This window comes from Polypterus senegalus, chromosome 7 (genome assembly GCF_016835505.1).
Source record: "Polypterus senegalus isolate Bchr_013 chromosome 7, ASM1683550v1, whole genome shotgun sequence".
NCBI classification, from domain to species: domain Eukaryota; kingdom Metazoa; phylum Chordata; class Cladistia; order Polypteriformes; family Polypteridae; genus Polypterus; species Polypterus senegalus.
This window is the reverse complement of record NC_053160.1, coordinates 129205881-129230092: the sequence shown is the minus strand read 5'-3', so window position 1 is coordinate 129230092 and position 24212 is coordinate 129205881. Positions and strand designations below refer to the sequence as shown.

General features: G+C 36.2%; 1 protein-coding gene across 1 annotated transcript in view; it reads right to left on the bottom strand.

The window, feature by feature from the left end:
• Positions 1-450: 450 nt before the first annotated feature.
• Positions 451-24212, bottom strand: part of LOC120532855 (aggrecan core protein-like) — a 112992-nt gene continuing 89230 nt past the window's right edge. The window contains exons 11-15 of the mRNA XM_039759290.1: positions 21879-22037; positions 18320-18402; positions 5535-5679; positions 3747-3929; positions 451-773 (exon numbers count right to left, since the gene is read on the bottom strand). Of these exons, the coding sequence (XP_039615224.1) occupies positions 649-773; positions 3747-3929; positions 5535-5679; positions 18320-18402; positions 21879-22037 (695 nt within the window). The 3' untranslated portion in view covers positions 451-648. The remainder of the gene's footprint in view (positions 774-3746; positions 3930-5534; positions 5680-18319; positions 18403-21878; positions 22038-24212) is intronic.

Sequence of the window (24212 nt, the reverse complement as noted above, 5' to 3'; positions counted from 1 at the left end):
TGCCTCCTTCTTCACATATTTAGTCTCCCTTTTTTAATTTTCAGAAAATGTTGTAAATAAAGCTAATGCAGCAATTTCCAGCTCATATAAAAAGCAGCGTGAACCGTGGTTATGAAGTAATCCTAACCACTACGGTAGGTGTTATTAAATATGCCTGTTTAAATATGATGATTTATTTACACTATTTATATTAGAAATTGTGAAATTAACTCTATGTACATGGTATGATTTAAGAAAGGTGTGGTTTTGGAATAAAAGTACCTTGAGTGAAACGATGGTAAGGCTGGAAATAAGCTTAATGAGAATAAAAAAGCAGAATTTTGTGGTAAAAAAAAGTTAAAAACTCTATAAACGATCTTATCAGAAAAGGGACAGTAAAGTTCAATCACCAGCTGAATGTATTCTACAGTGAAATGTCCGACATTCTGTAGTACCAGTTGTACTTGAGTCTCTTCTTCTTGTTTTTTTTTTTTTTTATTGTATGTAAAAATAAATCGCTTGAAAAATCTGTGAATACTTAACAGGCACTCAAGTCCTTATCTTAAAAAATGTTTTTTTTTTTTTTTTTTAATTTCCTTTTATGCTGTATAAAGGCACTGGTAGGACTTTGGCTGGCTCTGCATTAGGATGTTCCTCTGAAGGAAAGGGTCAGTGCCTGCTTCCGTCTCTTCTCACAATCCAGCGGTGTTCATGATTTGGAGAACTGTTTTCGCCATTTGTTACGTGATTGCTAGTGTAGTAGCTCTTTGTGTAACTCTTTTGAAAGGTGGATGCTGCAAAAGAAAGAAAAGACATAATTAATGGCTATCCATCCACACTTTGTTCATGGGGGAGTTGAAGCCTATCTCTGCAGACTGTCCACAAAGCAGGAAGCAACCGTGGGTAGGGTGCTGGTCATTTACATGGCCTAGTCACCTTTTCAATTTAGACCCCCTTATCAACCCAATATATGGCACAAGAAACTAACCTGGATGTAATGCCAACATAATGGCAACCATGTTTGTACAGAACCCCACACTGATTAATACCATGGACAGTTCACATTTACTTTATTTGGCTGAGGTGACTTGCTTATGGTCACACAGTGTCAGTAGTGGAATTTGAACCCACAACCTCAGGGTATGAAGTCCAAAGACTTCACCACTATGCTACACCGCCTGCATCCAATCTTCTCAAGATAGTCTTTGGTTGCTTGTGACCCTAAAATTGGATTAAAGATGTTTGCTAAATGTTTAGACAACACCATTTAACTTAAGGGATGCATTTCTGGGATAATATAACATATAATATAATTCACATACAGAAATACAGTAAATATACATAATGAATATTTGTATTGAGACAGTATTTGGCATTTGGCTGTGGGGTCCTATATTACTCTGGAGGTTGCATTATTTATGTTAAACAAACCCCTGTTGGGTTGCAGGGACAGCAGGTTGTATTAGGGGAAGCTGCAATATGGTGTTCATTACCAGGGAACAGGCTAGCCCCTTGGTTAGAAATATTTCTGAGGAGACAGGACTTAAGCCCCAGAAGTATTGTAGTCTGAGCCCTAAAAGGGACTCCAGGTGATGAGGCCAGGGTGTTTGGAGGCAGAAGGATAGCAGGAATTGGCTGCGAAAAGTAATAATCTCTGGGTACAATGGACCAGGCTCCTGATGAATTAGTCAGAGCATCTTGTTGATGTTTAGGCAGTCCCAGAAAGGCAAATTATTATTTCTTATTATTCTGCCATTGCCTATATCTGAATCATTTACTTTTATACTAATACATTATTCTGCTTTCACTCTGACTTCAGGTTATGATGGTGAGAGCCCCTTGGAGTGTACAGCTTTCAGAAAGGAAATATATTCATCCATCCATCCATCCATCCTCTTACGCTTATCTGGGGTCGGGTCGCGGGGGCAGCAGCTTAAGCAGAGAGGCCCAGACTTCCCTCTCCCCGGTCACTTCTTCCAGCCCTTCCGGGAGAATCCCAAGGCATTCCCAGGCCAGCCGGGAGACATAGTCCCTCCAGCGTGTCCTGAGTCTTTCCCGGGGCCTCCTCCCGGTTGGACGTGCCCGGAACACCTCACCAGGGAGGCGTCCAGGAGGCATCCTGATCAGATGCCCGAGCCACCTCATCTGACTCCTCTCAATGTGGAGGAGCAGCGGCTCTACTCTGAGCCCCTCCCGGATGACTGAGCTTCTCACCCTATCTTTAAGGGAAAGCCCAGACACCCTGCGAAGGAAACTCATTTCAGCCGCTTTTATTTGCAATCTCGTTCTTTCTGTCACTACCCATAGCTCATGACCATAGGTGAGGGTAGGAACGTAGATCGACTGGTAAATTGAGAGCTTTGCCTTACGGCTCAGCTCTTTTTTCACCACGACAGACCAATGCAGAGGTAGCATCACTGCGGATGCCGCACCGATCTGCCTGTTGATCTCACGGTCCATTCTTCCCTCACTCGTGAACAAGACCCCGAGATACTTGAACTCCTCCACTAAATAAATAATAGTAAATAATAAATAAATAAGAAATAATAAGAAATAATAAATAAGGAAATATAAATAAGAAATAAGAAATAATAAGAAATAAATAATAGTCTAATTTTACGAAGTAACATTTATTCTCACTAACAACATATTATATATAATGAGGTTACTGATTCAGGACTAGAAGAATGCAAAGTTTAAAATACTGTCTCAAGCTGGCCTATTTACAATACGCAATACATATTTTTCATGCTTGGCTGATCTGTATGTATAGTGGATAAAGATAAAACTGGATGATTCTCTTCCAGCATTACTTCCTAAGCTAAACATGCCAGTTTGATATACATAGGAGTTATTTCAATGCTAGTCTAAATTTAAAAAAAAAAAAAATTCCTTCCCTTTTTCCATAAATACATTACTATTTGGATAAGACGAAAAATTTGGAATTTTGCGCCAACATGGCTGTAATGCTCAACATGGGAGATGTTTCCTAAATTTCACTTGTGTGTGACCCAAAATGAACAACTGAGGTGAAGTTCAGCAAAATATCTTCTTTACCATATTTATGTGTTTTAAACATTGGAGTGCTGTTGCATTTGCTGAGGATTTATAGTTTAAGCAAAAAATATCTTTACAAAACACCTATGAGTTTGTTGTGTGTTTAATATTTGATGTGTGACCTGAAAAGTAAACTGCCTTTTCCGTCTAAATTGTTTCCAAAGATGCTGAAAAAAATGAAGATTTGATATACAGAAATCTAACTTAACAGCTTCTCATACTGAGTTTGGCTAAACTGGTTTATTACTCCCTGTGTCATTGGCTGAAAGTGGAATCCAGTAGAAGAAGGTGTCCTTAGTGTAAGCTGAATGATACACTAAAGATCACCATAGTTCCAGTATCCATCCATCCATTATCCAACCCGCTATATCCTAACTAAAGGGTCACAGGGGTCTGCTGGAGCCAATCCCAGCCAACACAGGGCGCAAGGCAGGAAATAAACCCTGGGCAGGACACCAGCCCACCGCAGGGTGACAGTTCCAATATGCATTTCCAAAATTGTAGCATTTTTCCTACATCTAACCACTACTGTCGTCCCTTAATTTTTAACCTACTAATCTTGCTCTCAATCATTGTGTTACTAACTATACAAAATATATCTCAATATTACTAAAAAGCTGCACATAATATATATGTAGTTATAGTCCCACCATACTGAATGTTCACCATTCAAGAAATAAGATTTTTAATGCGATCTATCTATAACTTACGAGCTATGCAGGATATTTTTGGTTCATCCCATCTTCCATCTCCTTTACATCTGATTGTCGGAATGTGCCTCTGAATAAATCCATGTTTGCAATGATATCTAACCAAAGAATTGATTTCATAGCGGGATCGCATCCTTCCAAATGTTCTTGCATCTTTCACAACAGGAGGCTGACCACAGGCAACTGATTAGGAAAAAAGCAAAAATAAAAACACAATTAGCTTGTATTTTAAAAGAGCATAATGGTTAAAATATGCCTTTATTTATACAACAGAATAGAACTGTAGGTTTACCCATCTATTTTATGAGCCCATGATGTCCATGACTGGATTTTTGGGGTGCCAGAGCTCATTCCAGTAGCTCAAGGAGAAATGCATAAACCACCTCTGGACCAGAAACCATCCCACCACAGGGTTCATACTCTCATACCACAATAATTTATCATAAACAGTCAACCGAACCTGCATGTCTAGGCATTGTGAAAGCTGGACTACATAAAGAAAAACCCAAACTGACAGTAACTATGTTGGGTTTAGAAATCAGTTTTCGGAAGATATGAAATTGCTAACAATGTGCAAGCCTGCACCCATGAAATGGAAATAATTTAGATCATAATATACTGTGGCTCCATGGCTGGCTATTTCATGGCTCCAGGAAGGCAAGACAAGAGTCTTGGGCCCGGTCACTGTATGTGCAGAGACTTAAAATTCTCATATGTTTATGTGGGTTTTTCTTCAGATACTTTAACATTCCTCCACAATCCCAAAGACTTGTGTTAGTGTCACCGGTGACTTAAGTTGGCCCCACTATCAGAAAGTTAGAAAGTAGAATGGTAGACCATCCAGAGCTGGAATAGATTAAATGGGCTTCCTAATGGATGGGTGATTAAAATTAACATTTTTGTCTATCAGTATAAACAACATCATTCATATATTGTATTCCAGTTGATTTTGTGACTTCATCTCATCATGCTAAGTATCATAGTTTGCTTGCAGTACCAATTTATTTGCTTGAATCTGAGAGAGAGGCTGCAGGTCAAGGGGAAGGGGGCAGGCCCTCCTCACTCACACGCCAGCCTCCGTTCGAGTCAGTCTGCCTCTTGGCACGTGTTGGAGTGTACCTTGCCTCCACTTAGCTGGCGATATCTGTTTGTTCAACAGACATCATCTACAAATTGTTAATGAGTAACATTTGATATTTTTGAGAGAGAGATCACAGCTACTTGTGTACTACTGAGGGTAGCTGCTGATTGCCAGAGATATCATGGTCGCATCCTTTTTTTCCCACGTGGGGGATGCTCTCCCGTCAGAGATGAACACGATTAGGTACGGTGGAGCATACCTATCTTCTGCTTGGCCAAAGTTACATTTTTTTTAATTGATTTTCAGAGTTTATCCTGTTTCACTACTATGTGGGTGGAGCCGTGGGGGACAGCTAGTAATAAATATACAGATGAGTGTTAGTTCCATAATGAAATTTCAATATTTTAAAACAATTTAACTTAACATTTAACATAGCAAAAACTTTCTTTTAGCAGTTCTTGACTGTTTAATTTGCATTTTATAGTATAGAGAGCTCTGTGATGACCAAGGTTTAGCAGTTTTGTTTTATTCACTGAAGATGTTCTCTTCACATGACAAAGCAAAGATGCATCACTCTCATATTTTTAGATTTTAAGAAATTGTTTTTTTAAAACCATGATGAACATAAATAGCCACCTTAAAGTTTGGCTAGGTGTCACTGGAGAAGATACTTGCAACATATTCTTGTCAAAAAAAAAAAATGTTACCTGTTCCCTTTTTGCAGGTATAGGTGAGATGGTAATTGCAGGGCACATCATTCCACTGGCCATTTTCATGCCAGATCATGACAACACAGTCCTCCCCAGAAGAGAAAAAGCTGTCAGGTTGGTTTGGTCTCCAGTTTTCATATTGCTAAAAAGCAATAAGAACATTACAGTTAAAATTGACTTTATTTGCTATAAAAAAATTTAAGAAGCATAGACCGTATCTTTAAGTAAATTACTTATACATTTATGTGATTAAAAAAAAACACTCATTATGAGGTTGGAGCTATCTTGTAAATTGAGTAAAATATCTGGTTTAGTATAAATAATTTTATTCTTACTACATCTTTGGTTGTCATTCCAGTGTTTTTAGATAATGTAAGGCTAATAAGGGTCTATGAGTTTGTGATTAACCATTGATCAACACTTTTTCAATTTAGCTTCATGTAATTTTGGGGTTGTGGGGGACCAGACTGTATCAAATTCAGCATGAGCACCCACTCTAGATACTGTACCTTGTTTCACATGCAGCATTCACTTGCACACCTATCTGCACTTATTTGCACTTAAAATTTAGAGTGAACAGTTCATATATCCTGTACGATTTTGGGATGTGGGAGGAAAACAAGAGTAACTGGGGGAAAAAATCCATGTAGCTCTAATGAGAACATATCAATGCCAAACAGACCTTGACCCAGGCTAGGAAGAATACAGCTCTGAGGCAGCAGTGCCAGCCCTGACTGCATTAAGGGAATTTGAAAATAGAATTTTGAAATAAAATAATAACTAATGCAAAAAGAAAAAAAAAAACTTGCAATATCTGCACCATCCGATTTAAAATGTGTGTAAAGTAATGGCTGAAGGTGAAAACAGTGATGTAAGGCAATTTCATCAGCCCAGAATATGTCAGTACATTTTGCTAATTCTAACTGGACTTGAACATTTCATCATTTTGTTTGTTACTGCTTATATTACTCAGCAGTGATTCAGGGCATATTTCTTGCTGATTTTAAGAAATAAGGGAATCAGCTCCACATTCGGATTATATGAATATTCACATTTTTTTCCTACTAGAATCAAACAAGTTCTCATTTTCATTCTTTCTATTGACTTACAGAATTACAGTTTCTCATTTTAGCATTGGCGTTTATCACCAAGAGTGGATGCTGCCTTGCACCTCAAGTGGTTGGGTTAGGCTTCGTGATTCTGAAATACTGAGTTAGAGTAAGAGGTTCAGAAAATGGATGGTTGTATTGGATTTTACATGCACATGCCTATAATTTGCATTACAATATTTAAGCTTTGAAAAATGAACAAACAAATCATTGAATATTCCTGTATCGTGTACTGGGTGATATAAAAGATTTTGTAAAATTGTGGTTTATTTACTCAAGTAGATTTGGCACAAACTGCATTAAAATGGAGTCTATGGAAGTGGGCCTTTCAGTTCCTGTGAGTGAACCTGGTTGGTGACTGTTAGACGAGGAAAGCCATTAGCCCTTTTCTGTTCTTATTGAGTTCTATTCATTTATTGCCTTGCTATGCTGAGTATACACCTCATTTGTCTTGATGCTTGTCCACTACACTTTCTTTATTTTGCTAGTTTATTTTTCAGAATATTAACTTTACTGGCAACGTGCAGGGTAAAATCAAGGCAACTCTGCCACAGTCATTTACAAACAGTGCGTACACTTAGAATAATAAAACAGTTCTCTTTTCAATGACAGACTCCCATCTTCTGGTGCGTACCAATTTAAAGAGATCAATACAGCACTGTCTACAGAAGTGAATGTGTGCATATTCACATACTCAAAGAACTGTGCGTTTCACTAATAAGCCCAAATTTGTAAATCAGATAACAGCGAGACCATTTAAACCTCTGTGATCACTGTAATGTTTGCCCGGCAGTCATTATCATGAGAACTTTGAAAAACTGCATATGGAGTAGCACTGAGTCAGTGACTGGAGCACAACCACATTGTTTGGCAGGAATGTCTGATATCTGTACACGCCAGTTACTTTCGATCTGATAAAATCATCAGAGATTTGTGTTGGCTGCCCTTTTCAGTCGATGCTGCGCCAGACGCGAAGGCAACCAAAATGAAGGAAGTTCCACACTTATGCATCATTCCCTTGTGCTCCACCCAAGTCTGTCTCGGGCAGTTTGCACAGCCTTATTTAGACAGCTTTGTGCAGCTAACAGTCAAGGTTTCACACAAAATCACTCCACGGCTTTTAAGGTAAATGTTTAAAAAAAATCCAAGTTTCTGGTATTTTGCAGACAGGATCTTTCTGCTATTTACTTTACACTACACTTTTTAGGATATAAAATAAACAGCGTTGAACTGAAATGGGCTTTTTCAGTTCCACATGGTCATCCTCCCTTTTATTTTAAGTTTCTTCAAGGGATTTAAATACAGAAAGCAGACAATCCAAATATATGCATGAAAGAGTATTGTTTGGGTAACAAAACTAAATATATGAACTCATTTGTCCAATCTGTTATATTTAACAGCACAACTGAATATTATGTCACTTCCTTTGTAACTTTAACTCTCTGGACGTTTGCCTTTTTACTCTTCAGTTCTTCTGGTTGTGTAGCATCCAAATCCTTAAGGAAAGCGAGCCAACTCTTCACACACCAACTTTCCTATGTTTCTGACCCAAATGTATGTGTTCAATCTTTTAAATAATCTCTTTATGGACAGTTTTCCTTTTAGTAATTTTCATTATTATATTTGAACTTTTCCATGCAAAGGCACAGAATGAAGCAGAGCAGAGAATAAATTAAAAAAATATCTACACAGAGTCTGTACATTCTACCCATGTCTTTATGAAGTTTTTCTCCCGATACTCTGGGCTTCCACATCCAAAAGAGGTTCTTATTTTGCTGAATGGCAATTGTACACTGGCACTCCATGAGTGTGGGTGTGTATGAGTGCAAAAGTAAGCCCTGCAATGGAGTATCTCCCCATTCACGATGGATTCCTGCCTTGCACCTGATGCTGCCAGGGTAGGCTTTAGCTACACATAACCTCTAATGTGTTTAAACAGGTCTCAAGTATTAATCCATCCATTCTCTTAACATGCTCTTCCATTATGAGAGCATGAGACAACTCTAAAGTTATCTTGGTTTCCTCAGGTGTGAAGAATAAACATAAACACCATGCTTGGATGAAATGCCAGTATTATAAACAGGCTTGTCCATACAGCCACACTTCACTCGCTCATGGTCATCAGTTAGCCACAAATGGACATGTTTGTGAATTGGAATGAAAATAATAAGATTAATAATGTAATATTGGATAAGGGAAAAAATAAACTAAGCTAAAAATAAGCATTTTAATATTCATCCATGCCTCACTGGCAGTCAAGCAGAAAGCAATATCCTTAACAAGTCAGAAGTCCGGGTCAAATTAGATATGCAGACTACCTGAATAAGAAGACCTACACTGACACAAAGACAGTACTCACACTTTACTAACACACTGATTGAAACTGAAGTCTGTAGATGACTTGCCTCCTTGAGTTACCTGTGGACATTCCCGCACTATGCAGAATCATATCTATACTCTCATTGTCTAGAGAGGCACTTTTTGTTCATTTTATTTCTTATATGTTATGCACACCCTACTCTATGTAACATATATAAAGCAAATACATACGGCATTATAGTCTGCATATACATCATATTAAAGCTGTGTTACTTTTAAATGATATAAAAATAAGCACAAAACTATCCTCATTCAGACAATCCCTAAATTAAAATCACTTGGACAAACTTATACTTTGTATTATTACAATTTAAACATTTTAATATTACTGCACAGTTATGGATCATCATATTACTTCCCAGGTTAAGCTAAAACCTGGTCCTGCTTGAAAAAGTAAGCAATATGTAATTTATGTAGTGTCCACATGGGGGTGCTAATGGTTTAATGCATGAAACGCTTGTGTAAACACTTAATGTCTTCCTTGCAATAAATATTAGGACATATTTTTATAGATGTAATATAACCATTACATTTCAGTTTTCTGATATTTTTCTCTTCATTATTTTGTTTTATTTTTATATGATCTGTTTTTTCATTTAGAAACTAGTTTTACTTGTTGTGCTCTGGCAGTGTTACCATTTAAATTTAATTACAATTCTGTAATTAAAGCAATGGCATGAAAGGGCAGTGGTTAGTTCCACTGCTTCAGAGCTCCAGGCACTAGGGTTTGATTCCCAGCCAGGTCAACGTCTTCCTAGAGTTTGCACATTTGCGCCATGCTTTCATTAGCTTTGTTCTGTTTCCTCCTACAACTCAAAAACATGCATGTTAGGTTAAATGAGGACACTAAACTGACCTAGTATGAGTGAGTGGGGACAATGCATGTGCACAACTGTGTAATACAATAGACTGATATGTCATCCAGGGATATACCCTTGAATCAAGAATGGAAAACAACAGGTATCAATTGTCAGTACACAGAATGATACTTCTGAAATAAAAGGGAGTCATCTAAAACAATCATAAAGTTTACATATATTTGCAACTCCCAGAGCTTTTGCCTTTAAATTAAATCACAAAAACTAAAAGATGAAAGACATCTTAAGTTAATTCAGATTCTGTATTCCTCCAGTAATACTTTTTGTGACCTACTTAGTTTTGTAAAACTCTTTTGCCTCTAAAGCAACAATGATTAGCAAAAATAGGTTTCTTCAAGAAATGTGTATAATTAACAGATGATGGCATTGCTTAGAGCTTTGTCATTATGTGTTGTATTTGACCAAGTACGGCTGAAGGACTGGACAAGAAACCACAAGGATATGGGATCCGCATTTGCAGTTGACATAGTGTGACCTTAAGCAAGGCACCTATCTGGGATGAACAAGATAAAATGCATTCATTCAGAATATGCAACCACTTTGTGTTAAACTGTGTGGGACGATATCTGTCATGTGTTATAATATAGACAACCTGCAGAATATGGCTGAATAAGTAAAAATCACAGATATTGTTAAAGACATCATGATCAAAGAAAGGTGACTGGTTATTTGGAGGGCCCTGAAAACAACTTCCATGGTAGTAATAATAATAATAATAATAAATAGAGAAAGACAATATACCCATGTTCTCAATTCACTCTTTTCAGTGCAAGATCAAAGTTGGAGTCTATATGGCAAGAACAAATTCTAAATATCCTCATATGAGGGACCATCAGTCCCTTATAGTACACTCACATACATATACCTATCAGTATCAATAGTGACTCAGCAGCAGGACTTCTTGGGACTGTGAGAAGAAACTCATGTGGGCAAAAGCAGAATATGAAAACTCTGCAAAATTTACACAGCGGCACATTTAATCACCTTATAACTGTGTTTATACCAGCATTAGCAGGCCAGCTTTGAAGAGGGATCTTATACAAGTTTGATGATCATATCCATTAAAAAACATTTCTGGCAGGGAAATCCTCATCTTTTTTGGGACTCTGCATGGGACAGGCCATTTTGGCCAGTAGTTCTAGCCTATCCCTTGACAAATGTTCTGGTCCACTTAAGCTATTGTGTGCAGCACTCGACTTCTCTGACACAGAAAGCAGTAATTATTTCCATCTGTTATTCTAGCCTTTAGTCTTCCCGTTCCAGTTTTTCACTTGTATTTCAGATGAGCCAAAAAGTACAACTTAATGTATTCAACAGTTACATTACATCTAAAAATGTTTTTTTAAACAAAATATCAGAGCACAAACTGTTTTGTAAAACCTTTAGAAATTAAACTTTCAATTTTCTAAATGCACTCAAGTCAATTCTGGCAAAGAAACTAGCTGGATGTACAAAACTGTGTCTCTGTAGCACCATTTTGGACAAAAATCCTATTTTATTATCCCAGCTTTATTTCTGTTTGTTTCCTGGATGGCAGTATTATTATAAGCACAACCACATTTCTAAAGTGCTCTGTCTTTTGTGATGTGTAGTCGCATAGGGAAGATGGTAAGACTGTACAAATCAAAATATAGATTATAAGATATGATTTGGGATTTTTAATGTATAAAAGGGTAAAAGTAAACTAAACATTCTGGACATGTTCTATAACATAAAATGCTTAAACCTACTTAATCTAATTGAAGGTCTTGGGTTGGGAGAGACTATCATGACAGCACTGGAAACGCAGGAAAAAGCCAGAGGCAGGAACCCTATCCCTGTCCCCACCATAGGGCCCACTCACACAAACTCATACTTTCATTCATACATGTTTTTGAGAATGTTACAGGAAAACTAAAGTTGAGTAAACCCTGTGAGGAGAAAGACCACTCACAGAAATCGAACCAAGAAGCAATAAAGTTGACATTAGAAATTCCAAGTTAGTTTTTCAAAAGAGTAGGCAAATTTGTTCATTTAGACCTCATAGACAAAACAACAAAAAATCCCATCAAACTTAGGAATGCCAATGAGTACTATACAGTATATGCCAACATTCTTTATGGGATATACATATTTTCAGGGTATTCTCAGTTTTGCAGTCACTTCTGGAGTGGATCGTGGCTATTCAAATTTATTTAACAGTAGGGAGCTTTGCCCCCTGCTCGCTTTGCTCACCAACCACCCCGACCTGCACTACGCAACAGCCACTTCCCATCTCTGCCACTTGCGTATGTGGATTTCACTTTCACCAAACATTAAATCTTTTAATTTTCACAGATACGCCTCTTCATTGGGAAGAAACACTACTTTTCCCTGATGGAAACATGAATTAGATAATCTACAAGTCTCCGACTTAAAGTTTAAATCTGAACAATATATTCGATCTCCTTTCACTGTTCTGTTATTTCACTAAGTAATAATTTCCGTTTGTTTGTGCTAATGCGATCTTTACTATCATTTTTTTGAGACTTTCGAATTTTAGTACTTTCATCATCTCTAACCTGCTCTGCGCCATCATTTTTTAATTCTTTACGACGTTCTACTTTGTCATCTACTCTTTGTCTTTTATTTCCGGCCCTGGGTGTGGTTAAATCTCTTAGCAAAAAGTCTCGTCTCGCGGGACATGAAAGTATCTCTCTGAAAAAGTCATGTCTCTTCCCAGGCTAAAAAGTCTCATCTTGTCCCAGGATTTTTTTATTATAATAGAGAGACAATTTCTTACACTTTTTTTGTTACAAAATATAAAATTACCCAGAGACCCTTACCCTGTGAGCCTAGCCTATTTTAAAATATGCACACGCATATTATTCCAGCTCTTCATATTATATTACTGCGTCACGGGGTGTTTTAAACCTACTCTGGGATTGACTGCAAAGATGAAAAGAAAATGTCAGTTCATCACAGGGCACACAAAACCCCATCCTCAACAAGGGCCGATTTAGACTTCCCAATAAACTTAACATACTTCTTAAAGATGTGGTTCGGAAAGCCAAAATACCCACATTGACATAATCTGAATGTGCAAGTTCCACACAAATAACTATTAGATCAGTATTCAAACCCATAACCTCTTGAACATTAAGGTAACATCGCTAACCATTCTAAAATTATGTTCTGACAATTTTACAACTAATTTATAAGGAAGATCTCTCGCTTGATATTTAATTGTTCTGTTTCATTTCATGAATAAATTAGCAAAACAGATTATAATAAAATGTCATCCCTAAGAAATATGATGGTTACAAATGCTAAGCAAGTCGCACTGATACAGAAAACCACAACATAACTTTATGCTAACTTCTTGTTAGTGCTGTGAACCACAGAAAAACAGCTTAAGCCAGTTTTATCTCCACTACATTTTTGTTTCAAAGATTCCAGTAAGCACCTTTGAAATGTCTTGACTTGCTTGATTCCTACTTTGTATGTGAAATGTCTTGATTGAAGCCATGGCGGCATTATGTTCACTGATTAGTTGTAGCTCTTCCGAGACTTTAAAAATAATATTCTAGGTGTGGTTTTTTAAACACGTTCACATTTTAGATTGTTTACTTTTGTGAAATAATTGTTTTTGTGCAAATTCTTTGGATTATACAAGACTGCAGAAAGAACACAAGAGCTTAATGCAGTTTGGGCAGAGGACTGAAGACTTTGAAGAAAATAGATACACAAAAGAAACACAGTTGTCGGGGAAAAATAATCAAAGTAAAGTCTCTGTATCAAGAAAGCACAATTTGTGTTTGTTTTGTTTGTTAAGCATAGTTTGGTTTTTCAAGCCGCAGATGTAAAATTCGGCAGACAGGTACTTCTCGCCATAAATCAAGTTCGAGCCATGACAGGTGTGCAGAAATACTACAGTGTGATCTATCAACAGAGAAACCGCACCACACAGACTGCCATTTTAGTGTAATGGATAGCATGACTGTCTCAGGCAGTGAATTTGGGTTTGATTCCTGTCTGTTCCATTACATTTTTTCCTTAATCAAGTATTTCTCTCACTGCTTTAGTCTTAGCCCCAAGCTGCTCAGGAATGAGCCATATTGCCTTTGGAGGTGTTAATTCCAATTTTGGGTCTCAACTGTATTCTCTCACCATTACACCACCATCACAGCCTACCTGGCACTTTTTCTATGTTTTATTTAAAGCTGTACTCTGGTAAAGAGTAGTTGTAAACCTATAGCTGAGTCAAACCTCACAAGGGATAACTGATCATTTTTAGTCTATACACAATCATTTTTCATTCTTTAAACTCACAAGGGACTTTTCAAATAATACCCGAGTAAAGCCAGGAAATACACTACAGTATGTATGTAAGTATATTTGATCTGGTATCACTTAACAATGGATGTACATATTTTCCTAAAAATTAGATAGAATATAGGAAATATGGTGTCTTAATGCAGCGGCTGGGACGACTTGGTGAATTTATGATGTCTTAATGCAGTGGCAGGGAATGCTTGGCAAATTTCTGTTGCTGAGCATTAAGTCCTTTCTTTAAGATTTATAAGTCTAGATGTTAAAGCTGATTGATTGAAGGTGAATGACGGTCTAGTCTGGTAAGCCTGGGGGCAGAATGAGTATTGATAATGGGATGAGATAAACAAGAAGCCACATTTATACCTCAGGTTCCCCTCACCCTGTCAAATTATACGTTCAATTTTAAATGACTACATTTCCCTGTGTGTCTGTGTTTTGTAGCCAGACATCGCCTGTTAACCACACTCTCTCATGGGCAACTGTATAATTTAGAATAATGTTTTGAAATTAAACTCAGGAAACTTTGGGAAGCACAGCTAGTATGTTTATAAAAGAAACTACCAAAAAGAATTATTAATTTCCTTGATATCTTCCATGTGGGAAAGCATACTAGCTATACAAATATTCACAAATTCAATGTACAAGTAACTTCAATTTTACCATTCCTGTTTGTAACGGTAAAATATTTCACTTGGATTTCTGTTGTTATCAAAAAGGCAGCACTCCTGTTTAACACTAAATGAATATCGATGAGACAAGGTTAACTTTTTTTCATCACTTTCTAAAATGAAGCATGCATGCATTTCCTATAGTACTTATTCTTTTAAAACTTACTTCCATGAGAAAAAGAGTGCTGATAGAATATTCTGATTGCTTAATGACAGTACTTCCTGGCTCTGCTACTGTGTGGTCAGTTTGCAGCTTGCTCTGCTTTAATTCATCTCTTAATACAGTCAAGCAGGATATGTGGATGATATGCAATTATCCATTCCTCCACTATTTATTGTATTTTTTGGAGATTACAGTCAGGATAAGAGCTTTTTTATTTTTATTAACTTTACCAAAAATAAAATCAAGCATTATAAAGTTCTGGGAATCTTCACATAAATCTGGTATGGGTTCTTGATGTGAAATGTCCTTAGGCTGCTTGCTTTGAGAAGCATTAGGGTCAGAGAATAATTAACAGTTGCAGGAGAAAGCACTATAGCCCCAGGACAGAAGAAAGGGGATGTGTCTGTGGAGGAAAAATAAAGCCTAAGCACTTTCTGGAAAGAGAACCAGGGGTAAGTTATGCATGTGAGACCCAAGAGGGATGTGGGTATTCCTTTTATGGGTTTTATTTATGCAAGCTGTAGACTCAAGTTTAAGTCATTAAAAAGCACACAGAACATTTCACTCTTGTAAAGACATTCATTTATTAGCAAGTATTCTTGACTGCCTTTTTTTCTTCTAGTGTTTGTCTTTAACTTTCACTTATGATTTTTGCCTTGTTCATTATACTAGCCTCAACATGGAACTAGAAATCAATGGTCCAGTGTATTTCTTTTTGTCTTCAAAAATCAATGTTATCACTGTTAGCAGTGGTACTTCATTTTCTACTTCTGCCGCACTGTCTTTGCTCCTGCCCACACACTGACCCGATCTGGTAACAATACTCTATTGTTCTTGTTGGCTAGCCTCCTTGTTTGAAAATATCACTATATAAGTTTATGTAAAGTTATTTGCAGTTGGGAACGTTTTATAGAAAATATGCAGAAAGTGACAAAACTGAGTGTACTCCACTTAAGTTATAAGTAACAAAATGTTATACATGTTTATCTTTTAATAGTACTGGTATGTGTGTGCAGTATACAGTATTTATTTGTAAAGGGCAAGATACACTGGGCCAGTTTATGAAATAAAGGTACAGGAGCAAACTGCTCACAGGCAAAGACTGGACTGGTAAGGCAAACCCAGGGAGCCACTCCGCCGTGAATATATAAAAAAACAAAAACCAGAAAAACGTTTGAATTAAATAAAGTATACTTCTTTGTTTACAAAACCCTTCCATTTCTGAAACCCATTTAACTCAGTTCGAGGGTTGCAGGTAGCCACAGTCTAACCTTGCATCACTGGGAATATAATAAGAACCAATGGGCACCAGTCCATTGCAAGGCAGTATTAATAACATACATTATATAACAGCTAATGAAAGAAATATTTTTATGAATATAATATATATGCAGAAGCAATATACTATTAGTTTAGAATGATGCACATATTATATTAACCATGGTAGGCTGTTATAATTACGGGGACGCGTTACCCCAGGTAAGCACTGATCATGAATACGTACAAGAGAATATAATGTGGGACTATGAACTTTTGTAAAGAACCAATAAAAATATTAGTAAAAGAGACAATCTTTTGCAACTTCTTCACTTACACCTACAGGATAAGTTCATATCTGTATAACTAAATTGATTCTATATAACGGTGCTAACTTATTCTTGTGATTCCAAATGTTTATTTATTTCCTTATCAGCTTTTGCAGGTTTAAAAAAAAAAAAAGAAAAGCCTTACAAGGTTATCGTCAGTCCTGATGTGAAATACCTACATTTAAAATTGAAGACTTCTCTGCTTCCTTGCTTATTTATATTCAGCCAGACACTTTTTTTCACCCCTGCAGCTCTCTGACTCTCCTAGACCCCATGGAGGGATTCACACCAGGGGTTATCCATTCTTTCAACAGCTTCAGCTCAAAGATATGCACTCGCTGAACCAGATAAAAGGTAACGTATGGTTTAAATTGGCAAGAACCCAAACACAATGTTTAGAATAATAAGTGTGTGATCCTCAGCAGGAGAAAAAGAGAAGTTGATTACTGTTATGTTTATGCTTACTAGAAATAACTGATGAAAAGTAATTGTTGCTAAAAGTCAATTTGAAACAACTCAGTTTTTAATGTTTGCCTCACCATTGTTGTATTTTTCAGGGAGATGGGAATCCATTATAACCACAACTAAATCTGTAGATCTGTTACTTTTACAGTCAAAGTACACCCCACAAGTCAAAATATAAGCATTTGGTTAATCATCTGTCTAGTAAACCATGGGGAATGGGATTATGGTAAGAGTCTGGAGCCACCCATTAAGCATAAGCAAAGTATGAGGCCATGTAAGCAGAATTCTCAGGCCAGAGGAAAGAAAGACTTAAGTTTGGAGAGTCATTACATGACAGAAATTCTGAACAAAACCCATGTTCAACAAGCAATTTGTACATTTATATTATTATTTCCATCCATTTCCCAAACCTTCTTAATCCAGCTCAGGCTCAAAGGAACTAACACTAAACAAAGTCCTAGTATTTGGCCAAATTTGCTTTAATTCATTTTTTTTTTTTCAGGATATAGTAAAACTATTTTATAACCAGCTTTTACCACAGAAAATTCAGTAGTGTTTTGTCTGATCTTTAAATTATAACACACCATGAAAAGGTAATATTTCTTCATTATCTGTATTACCTCTTTCTATTTTAAATATGGAAGACAGTAATGCTGTAGAAATAATCTGTGGTGCTAAATTCATTTTATTTTTTATTATTGTTCAGCTGCAGATGTTGCTGCTTATTATCAGGCAGGCGTCACTGCTTCAGGGTTGTGGGGGAAGTGGGACAACAGTTTAAAACAAGTTAAACATAAAATCCCAGCATGTCATTTTACTGACATTGATCAATGGGACAGCCAGGGTTTCTACCAGAAGCATCACTCAAATACATTCACATTGAACAATCTCAGCCCACGATCAGACTGCTGCGTAGCTTACAAGAGGCTACATACATTTTGGTGAGATTGTCACAAAAAATCAACAGTCTATCCATTTTCTGAATCAGTTTATTTCATTTGTGATAAATATTTTATTGGGTTAAAGATAATCAGCAATGGTTTACTCTTAATAACCAAAAAGGTGCACCAAATGTATCATACATTACTTCATTTCTTAACTTTATCGTTTTTAGATTATCGTATACCATTGATCATCTTTTCAGATAGTTCTCAATTATGTAATCAGTACATACAATTATTAATTTAATAGTGAGGAATACTAACCAAAAAATAATAATAACCCCAAACAAATTAGCCTACCATAGCTTTGCCATCAGTCCATCGGAAGTCACGTTCAAACATTTTATCATTCAGTCCTATCCATTGGTAGTCGTGGCCCAAACCTAAACATTAAAGGTTAAAAGTTAAACACACCATACAAGTTTGATAGCTCTTCCATATTAGGTACTAACTAAAAAGGATAATAATAAACCAAAGGAATGCATAAAAATAATGATTCTTATTTCCTGTTCTCATGCCTAAATTACTAAGCATCATAGTGAGTCCAGATTTACTTTTGTTATTCGGAAACTACATATTTTGAGAATGAGTTCCTTTGTGTAACAGTAATATTTACCCAGGAATATGTCTCATTCAGCTGACTGTATAACAGCCAATCTTGTTTATGCTAAATGAGAGAATTGAGACATGATACTAATATACATTATTAATAATCACATTAACTTTGATTTGTGGGGTATTTCTTTAATTTATCTGGGTAACATTCTATTTAGTCTGAAAGTAAAAAAGTGCAAATAATTTCTTCACCATTGATAACTCAGTGCTGCCCCCCTTTGACATACACTGTGAATATTATTATAGCTAATATAAAAATTTCTTACTATATGATATTACCTATTCATATCTGTTTTTATCCCATACTAAATTGAGATTCCAATTTTCAAGCAACTTAAATAAACAACCTGACTGCATTTCTGCTGACTATGGGTTGTAAGCTAAAAGGGCACAACTAGAACTAAAAAGTATATCTGAATGTTATCTATCACAAAGATGGGATGAGTCAAAAATGACAAGGCTGCAAGGCAATGTGACTCAGTAAATGACAGATAGCAACATAAAAATCCAGAGACAATTTCAGATTAGCATCGATGAGGTGACTTCAAAGTGGCATGACCAATAGATGAATAAACAGAATTTTGTATGTTACTTATGTTACAGAACTGTGATATATATATACTGTAGTTAATGAACCATAAATAAAGTTATACACAGAGATACATCTGAGGATGTTATTTGAATATTTGATGTAGTGGTTAAGGCTTTGGACCTCAAACCCTGGGGTTGTGAGTTCATATGCCACTACAGGCCCTGTGTGATCGTGAGCAAGTCACTTGACCTGCTTGTGCTCCAATTGGAAAACCGAAAAGTGTAATTAATTCTATCATAAACTAGGGGGCTTTGACCCTTGTTCGCTTCACTCATCAACCCCCGTGTTTGCTTTTCTGGATACACACTTTTAAGATTTTTTTTTGTTTGAATTGTTACTATTTCATTAGTTTCACTTTTATTTCAGAACTTCTGTAAAAACAATATTTGGAATCTTTGGAGTCCCAATATGCTGAATCTTTTTAATGAGGTCTGTGAGACATGTGTTTAGTGACTTTGTACCATAATTTAGGATAAGTTTCTCTGTTTGTAATTTCAGCACAGACAAAACAATCTACATCATCAGCAGTTAATAATTTTTTTTGCAAAGTAACCAATAAATGCATGTGAGGTAAACCATGTTTTTGAAATTCTCTGACTTAAACTTCAAAGCCTTACAATATTTACATACTTCTGACATATCACTTATGTCCATATATTCGATCTCTATTCGACTTTTCGTTTTTTCTCCGAGTAATAATTTCTCTCTTTTTGTGCTAATACAATGTTTACTTTCTTTGTTTGGACACTGTGGTTTTTTTCTGCTTTCATATTCTGTATCTTGCTATGCATGTGTTTCGCACCTATGTTTTTTTTGAGTCTTTTGAATTCCAGTTTTTATTATCTCTAACCTGCTCTGCATGTGTTTGGCCCCCTTGTTTTTTAACCTCTTTATGACGTTTTACTTTGGTTTCTTCTCTGTCTTTTATTTCTGACCTCGCTTTGTCCTGCATTTTTTTTCAGTGACACCTAGTCCGTGGTGATTATTTTCCCTTTTTCGAGTAATAATTTCCATTTATTTGCGCTACTGCGATCTTTACTTTCTTTTTTTTATACTTTCTAATTTTCCTACTTTCATATTCTTTAACTTTCTCCACATTTGTATCGCGCCATCTTTTTTTTTTGAGCCTTTCGAATTTCAAACTGCTTTCATAATCTGTAACCTGCTCTGCAAGTGTATAGCGCCAACATTTGTGAACGTCTTTATAAAGTTCTACTTTGTCTTTTACTCGTCTTTTAATTCTGAGCCCGATTGGACGTGCTTTTTTTCAATTCCACTTGTTCTGGGCTGATAATTACTTTCCTTATTTTTTTTTTTTTGCTCTTTTTTCTCTCCAACGATCTCGAGTCTCTTTTCTCCGCGCTGCTTACTTCTTTGCTTAGTCATCGATGTTTCATTTTTTGCAGCCAGCACTGATCCTTGCTTAGTAAGTGGGTCTCCTGTAAAAATACTATTTTAGCGTTTAAACCTGTTTGGTGAGAGAGTACTATCTTTCTCTTTAATTCGTGATTCAGGCCTTTAACATTCCAGCTCACAAAGTTAACTCTCACAAGCTCAATGTTTCATTTTTAACGTATGTCCTTATACGCTTTATATGCGCTGAGAGCCCTGGATCTGTGTGTTCACTCAAATCCTTACACTCACACGACTAACACGTTTTGCTGCCCGTGGTCTTATTTGATATTGGTTGTATGTAGAGTGTGTCTTGCAAAAATCTCATGTTTTACCTCATTGCGAGACAGTCCTGGGTCAATCTCTTGGCACAAAGTCTCATGTTTAAGGTCCCTGCGAGACGCTCCGTAGCCATTTTCTTTCGTCTCGCAGGTCTATTAAATGTATTCCATGATCTTAATGTGAAGATCACGTCTCGTCTCCTGTTTTTCTCTCCCAGGATTTTTTTTTATAATAGAGAGATGTTGTAAGTTGCCTTGGATAAAGGCACCAGCCAAATAAGTGAATGTGAATGTGAATAAACAAAAGAAAATCAAACTACCTTAATCCTCTAAATATATTTTTACATTAAAGAGTGTATATAATCTCTGCTTACAGACTTGAATAGAGTATATTTGCATTACGTCCAAAGACATTCATTATAAACCTGCTGGGGTGACAGGCCTGTACGTTTTAGTACATGTCTTTAGTGACTACATGTAAACCATGCTTTCAAAACTGCAAATAGCCAGATTGTCAAAAAAGAAAAAAGTCTTTCATTCAGTGTCCGAAGATGTTTATATTGGTTGATCTACTCAAATACACAAGCAAAACAAAAGGGCAATTGTGTTTATGCTGGTAGCGACCAACATACTGTTTGCTTTTTTGCTTCTTCCTTTGAAGGAGAAACATTGTTAATGTGAGAGGTTTAACCTTTGTTAACCTTTGGACTCTTCATTCCAAAATCACAAATCCTATAAGGGCTCACTCACTTTCATCTTAACAGATTTAAACAATGGGACCACATATGTGTGGCTGTATACAAGCATGTAATTCAGCAGGATTAGTGAAAGCAAGTAACAGCATTGAAAATGGAGTACCTTTTAAGGGCATTTTCGATTCTAAAGCAGAATCAAAGCTTTAGATAAAGTACGCACTCCAATGCTTCTTTAGCAGTCCATAACATGAAAAAGTCTTTGTTCTCAAATGAATAGCACTTACGATTAACAAAAAGTTGCTCCTCATGAGAGACAATGCTGGTCAGGTGAGCTCCCTGCAAGCGGCACTCTCTTTCGGCGGCATCCCATGTTCGGCGATGAGCAAAGTATTTGTAACAGTGTCCTTGGAATTTGTGCCATCCGTAGTCACAGGTTTCTGTATCTGTTGGACAAGACAATATTTAATGCACTCTCTACAGTAGTGCCAAATTCCTAGATGGATCTTGTAAAGAAAAATTATATCAAACAGGTAATTTAACATAATTATCATTATATGGCATTCCTGAAACTGAAATAACCAATAAGTACTTTATCAGAGAAACTAAGAATGTAATGTGCTACTGGACCTACAGTACACTTGATATAGACATACAGTGTTCATAAGGGTAAGCTGCCTTTGTTATCAATTTGATTTGATATATTTTTTGTTAGGCTAATTGTTTCATCCCAGTAAAGCAAAACTCATAGTTTTATTTATTTGCACAAATCAATTGTACAGTACAACAGTTGTTCCTAACAAGGTTTTGTATAAATTAGGACCACAAAAATTTAGGTTTAACTCCATGAGGTGTATTAGAATTTTGAAAACTTCTGACCAAGTAACCAACTAAATGGATATATCAATGGGAAAATAATGTAAAAAGAAAAAAGCATACATTTGCATTCATGGTATTTAGACATTTTTATTCCAATCAAATTTTGCAAAACTTACAAGAAACAAATGTTGGCAGATTTTCCTAATTAAAACTGCAACATGAGAATCACGACAGTAAATCACTATTATCACAGCTGACCCACTGAGAGCATGAATCAATCCACTAAATCCCCGAGTGCCTTAAAGAGGACAGATTTGGGATTTCTCAGTCAAAAGTCTCTGCAAACATCCCATAAAGGCTTATTGTTGAAGTGAACTAGACATGAGTCTAATATCTTAATGAACTCGGTTCCTGCCAGCTAATCATTTACCTTCTCTAAAACAGGAGTGTTGATAAGAGTAGACAGTGGCTATAAAGATATGGTTCAGCAAAACTCATTAGGAATTAATTCCCTATTCACCATTGCTATGCCTTAGTAGGCAGTGTAACTTTATTATTCACTGAGCCCACAAAAGATTGGCTTTTGACATTCTATCTCCAGTCTTATATGGTTATAAAGTGACTGAGCTGTTGAAAAATTACCGGCATTGTAGGTGTTGCTTAAGATGTTAGTCACCTCTTTATCACAAATATTTTGAGCCAAGCTAAAATGGAATCATATGGAGACATGGTTTTTGGGTTACCTTTAAGTATTTTTTCAAATTAATTACAAACATTACTTTACAGGAAATGAATTATAACCACCCTGCACATAAACTGTTCCTTTTTTACATGGAAAAATAATACCAAAATTCAGGCTAGAAAGTTAAAAAAACACCATTTGTTCTGGAGTGGATGTCACAAGGTGTGGAGGGAAAGTTATATCTGCAACCCGTTCCACTAAATATTGTAGAATTCTAGTTTGTTTTTTTTTGTTACATTGCTTCTCATGCTGCCTTTTAAATTGTTTTGTTTAGTAAAATAAAGTTTCCGTTTGATGGCTTTTTAATTATTTCCTTCAATGATTTTATTGCTACCAAAGAAACACATGTGAATACAAAATTCAAGTGTACACACGGAAAGGCTACATATGGAAAATAAAGGTAAATGTGAAAATAACCAAGGTCCTGTTTCTTGGTTTGCATTTTGAGAAAAGGTTTCCCATCACCCATGACAGCAAACTCACCTAGCGCTGATGCCACTTGGCCACCACAGCAGAAAGGTAATATTGAAATGAAAATATGCACCTGTTATATGTTCACTTTCTACAAGTCTTTAATGCCAGCATTCTTCTGCATTCAATCAGCTCACTTTAACTCAAGTTCATATTAAATCTTGCTGTGCTATTTTCCAATGAAATTTATAGTTAGTAAGACTGGGCACTGTTCTCTGAGCCAATTACACTCTATATTACATTTAAATTACACCATCACCCTTTTGGCCTCCAGGCTGTAATGATTAAATTAATCTGCCTTTGCCTTCACCTTTCATAAAGTTGATCCATGGGATATTTCTGGCACACTTAAATGGCAATCACATACAGAGACTTAGAACTCTTACACAATAGGTTTAAGCAGCAAAAATAAAAAGACTATAAAACTAAAGGTAAAAAGTCAAAGATGCAGCCCTCAGTTTTGTTGTCCTGATTTGGGATGTGAAAGGAATTTGTCATTTCATGCTTCAGGGTACATTTAGGATCAAATTCAGACATTAATTAAATGTTCAACTACAATGGAAAAAGATATCAATCATCTTATTTCATT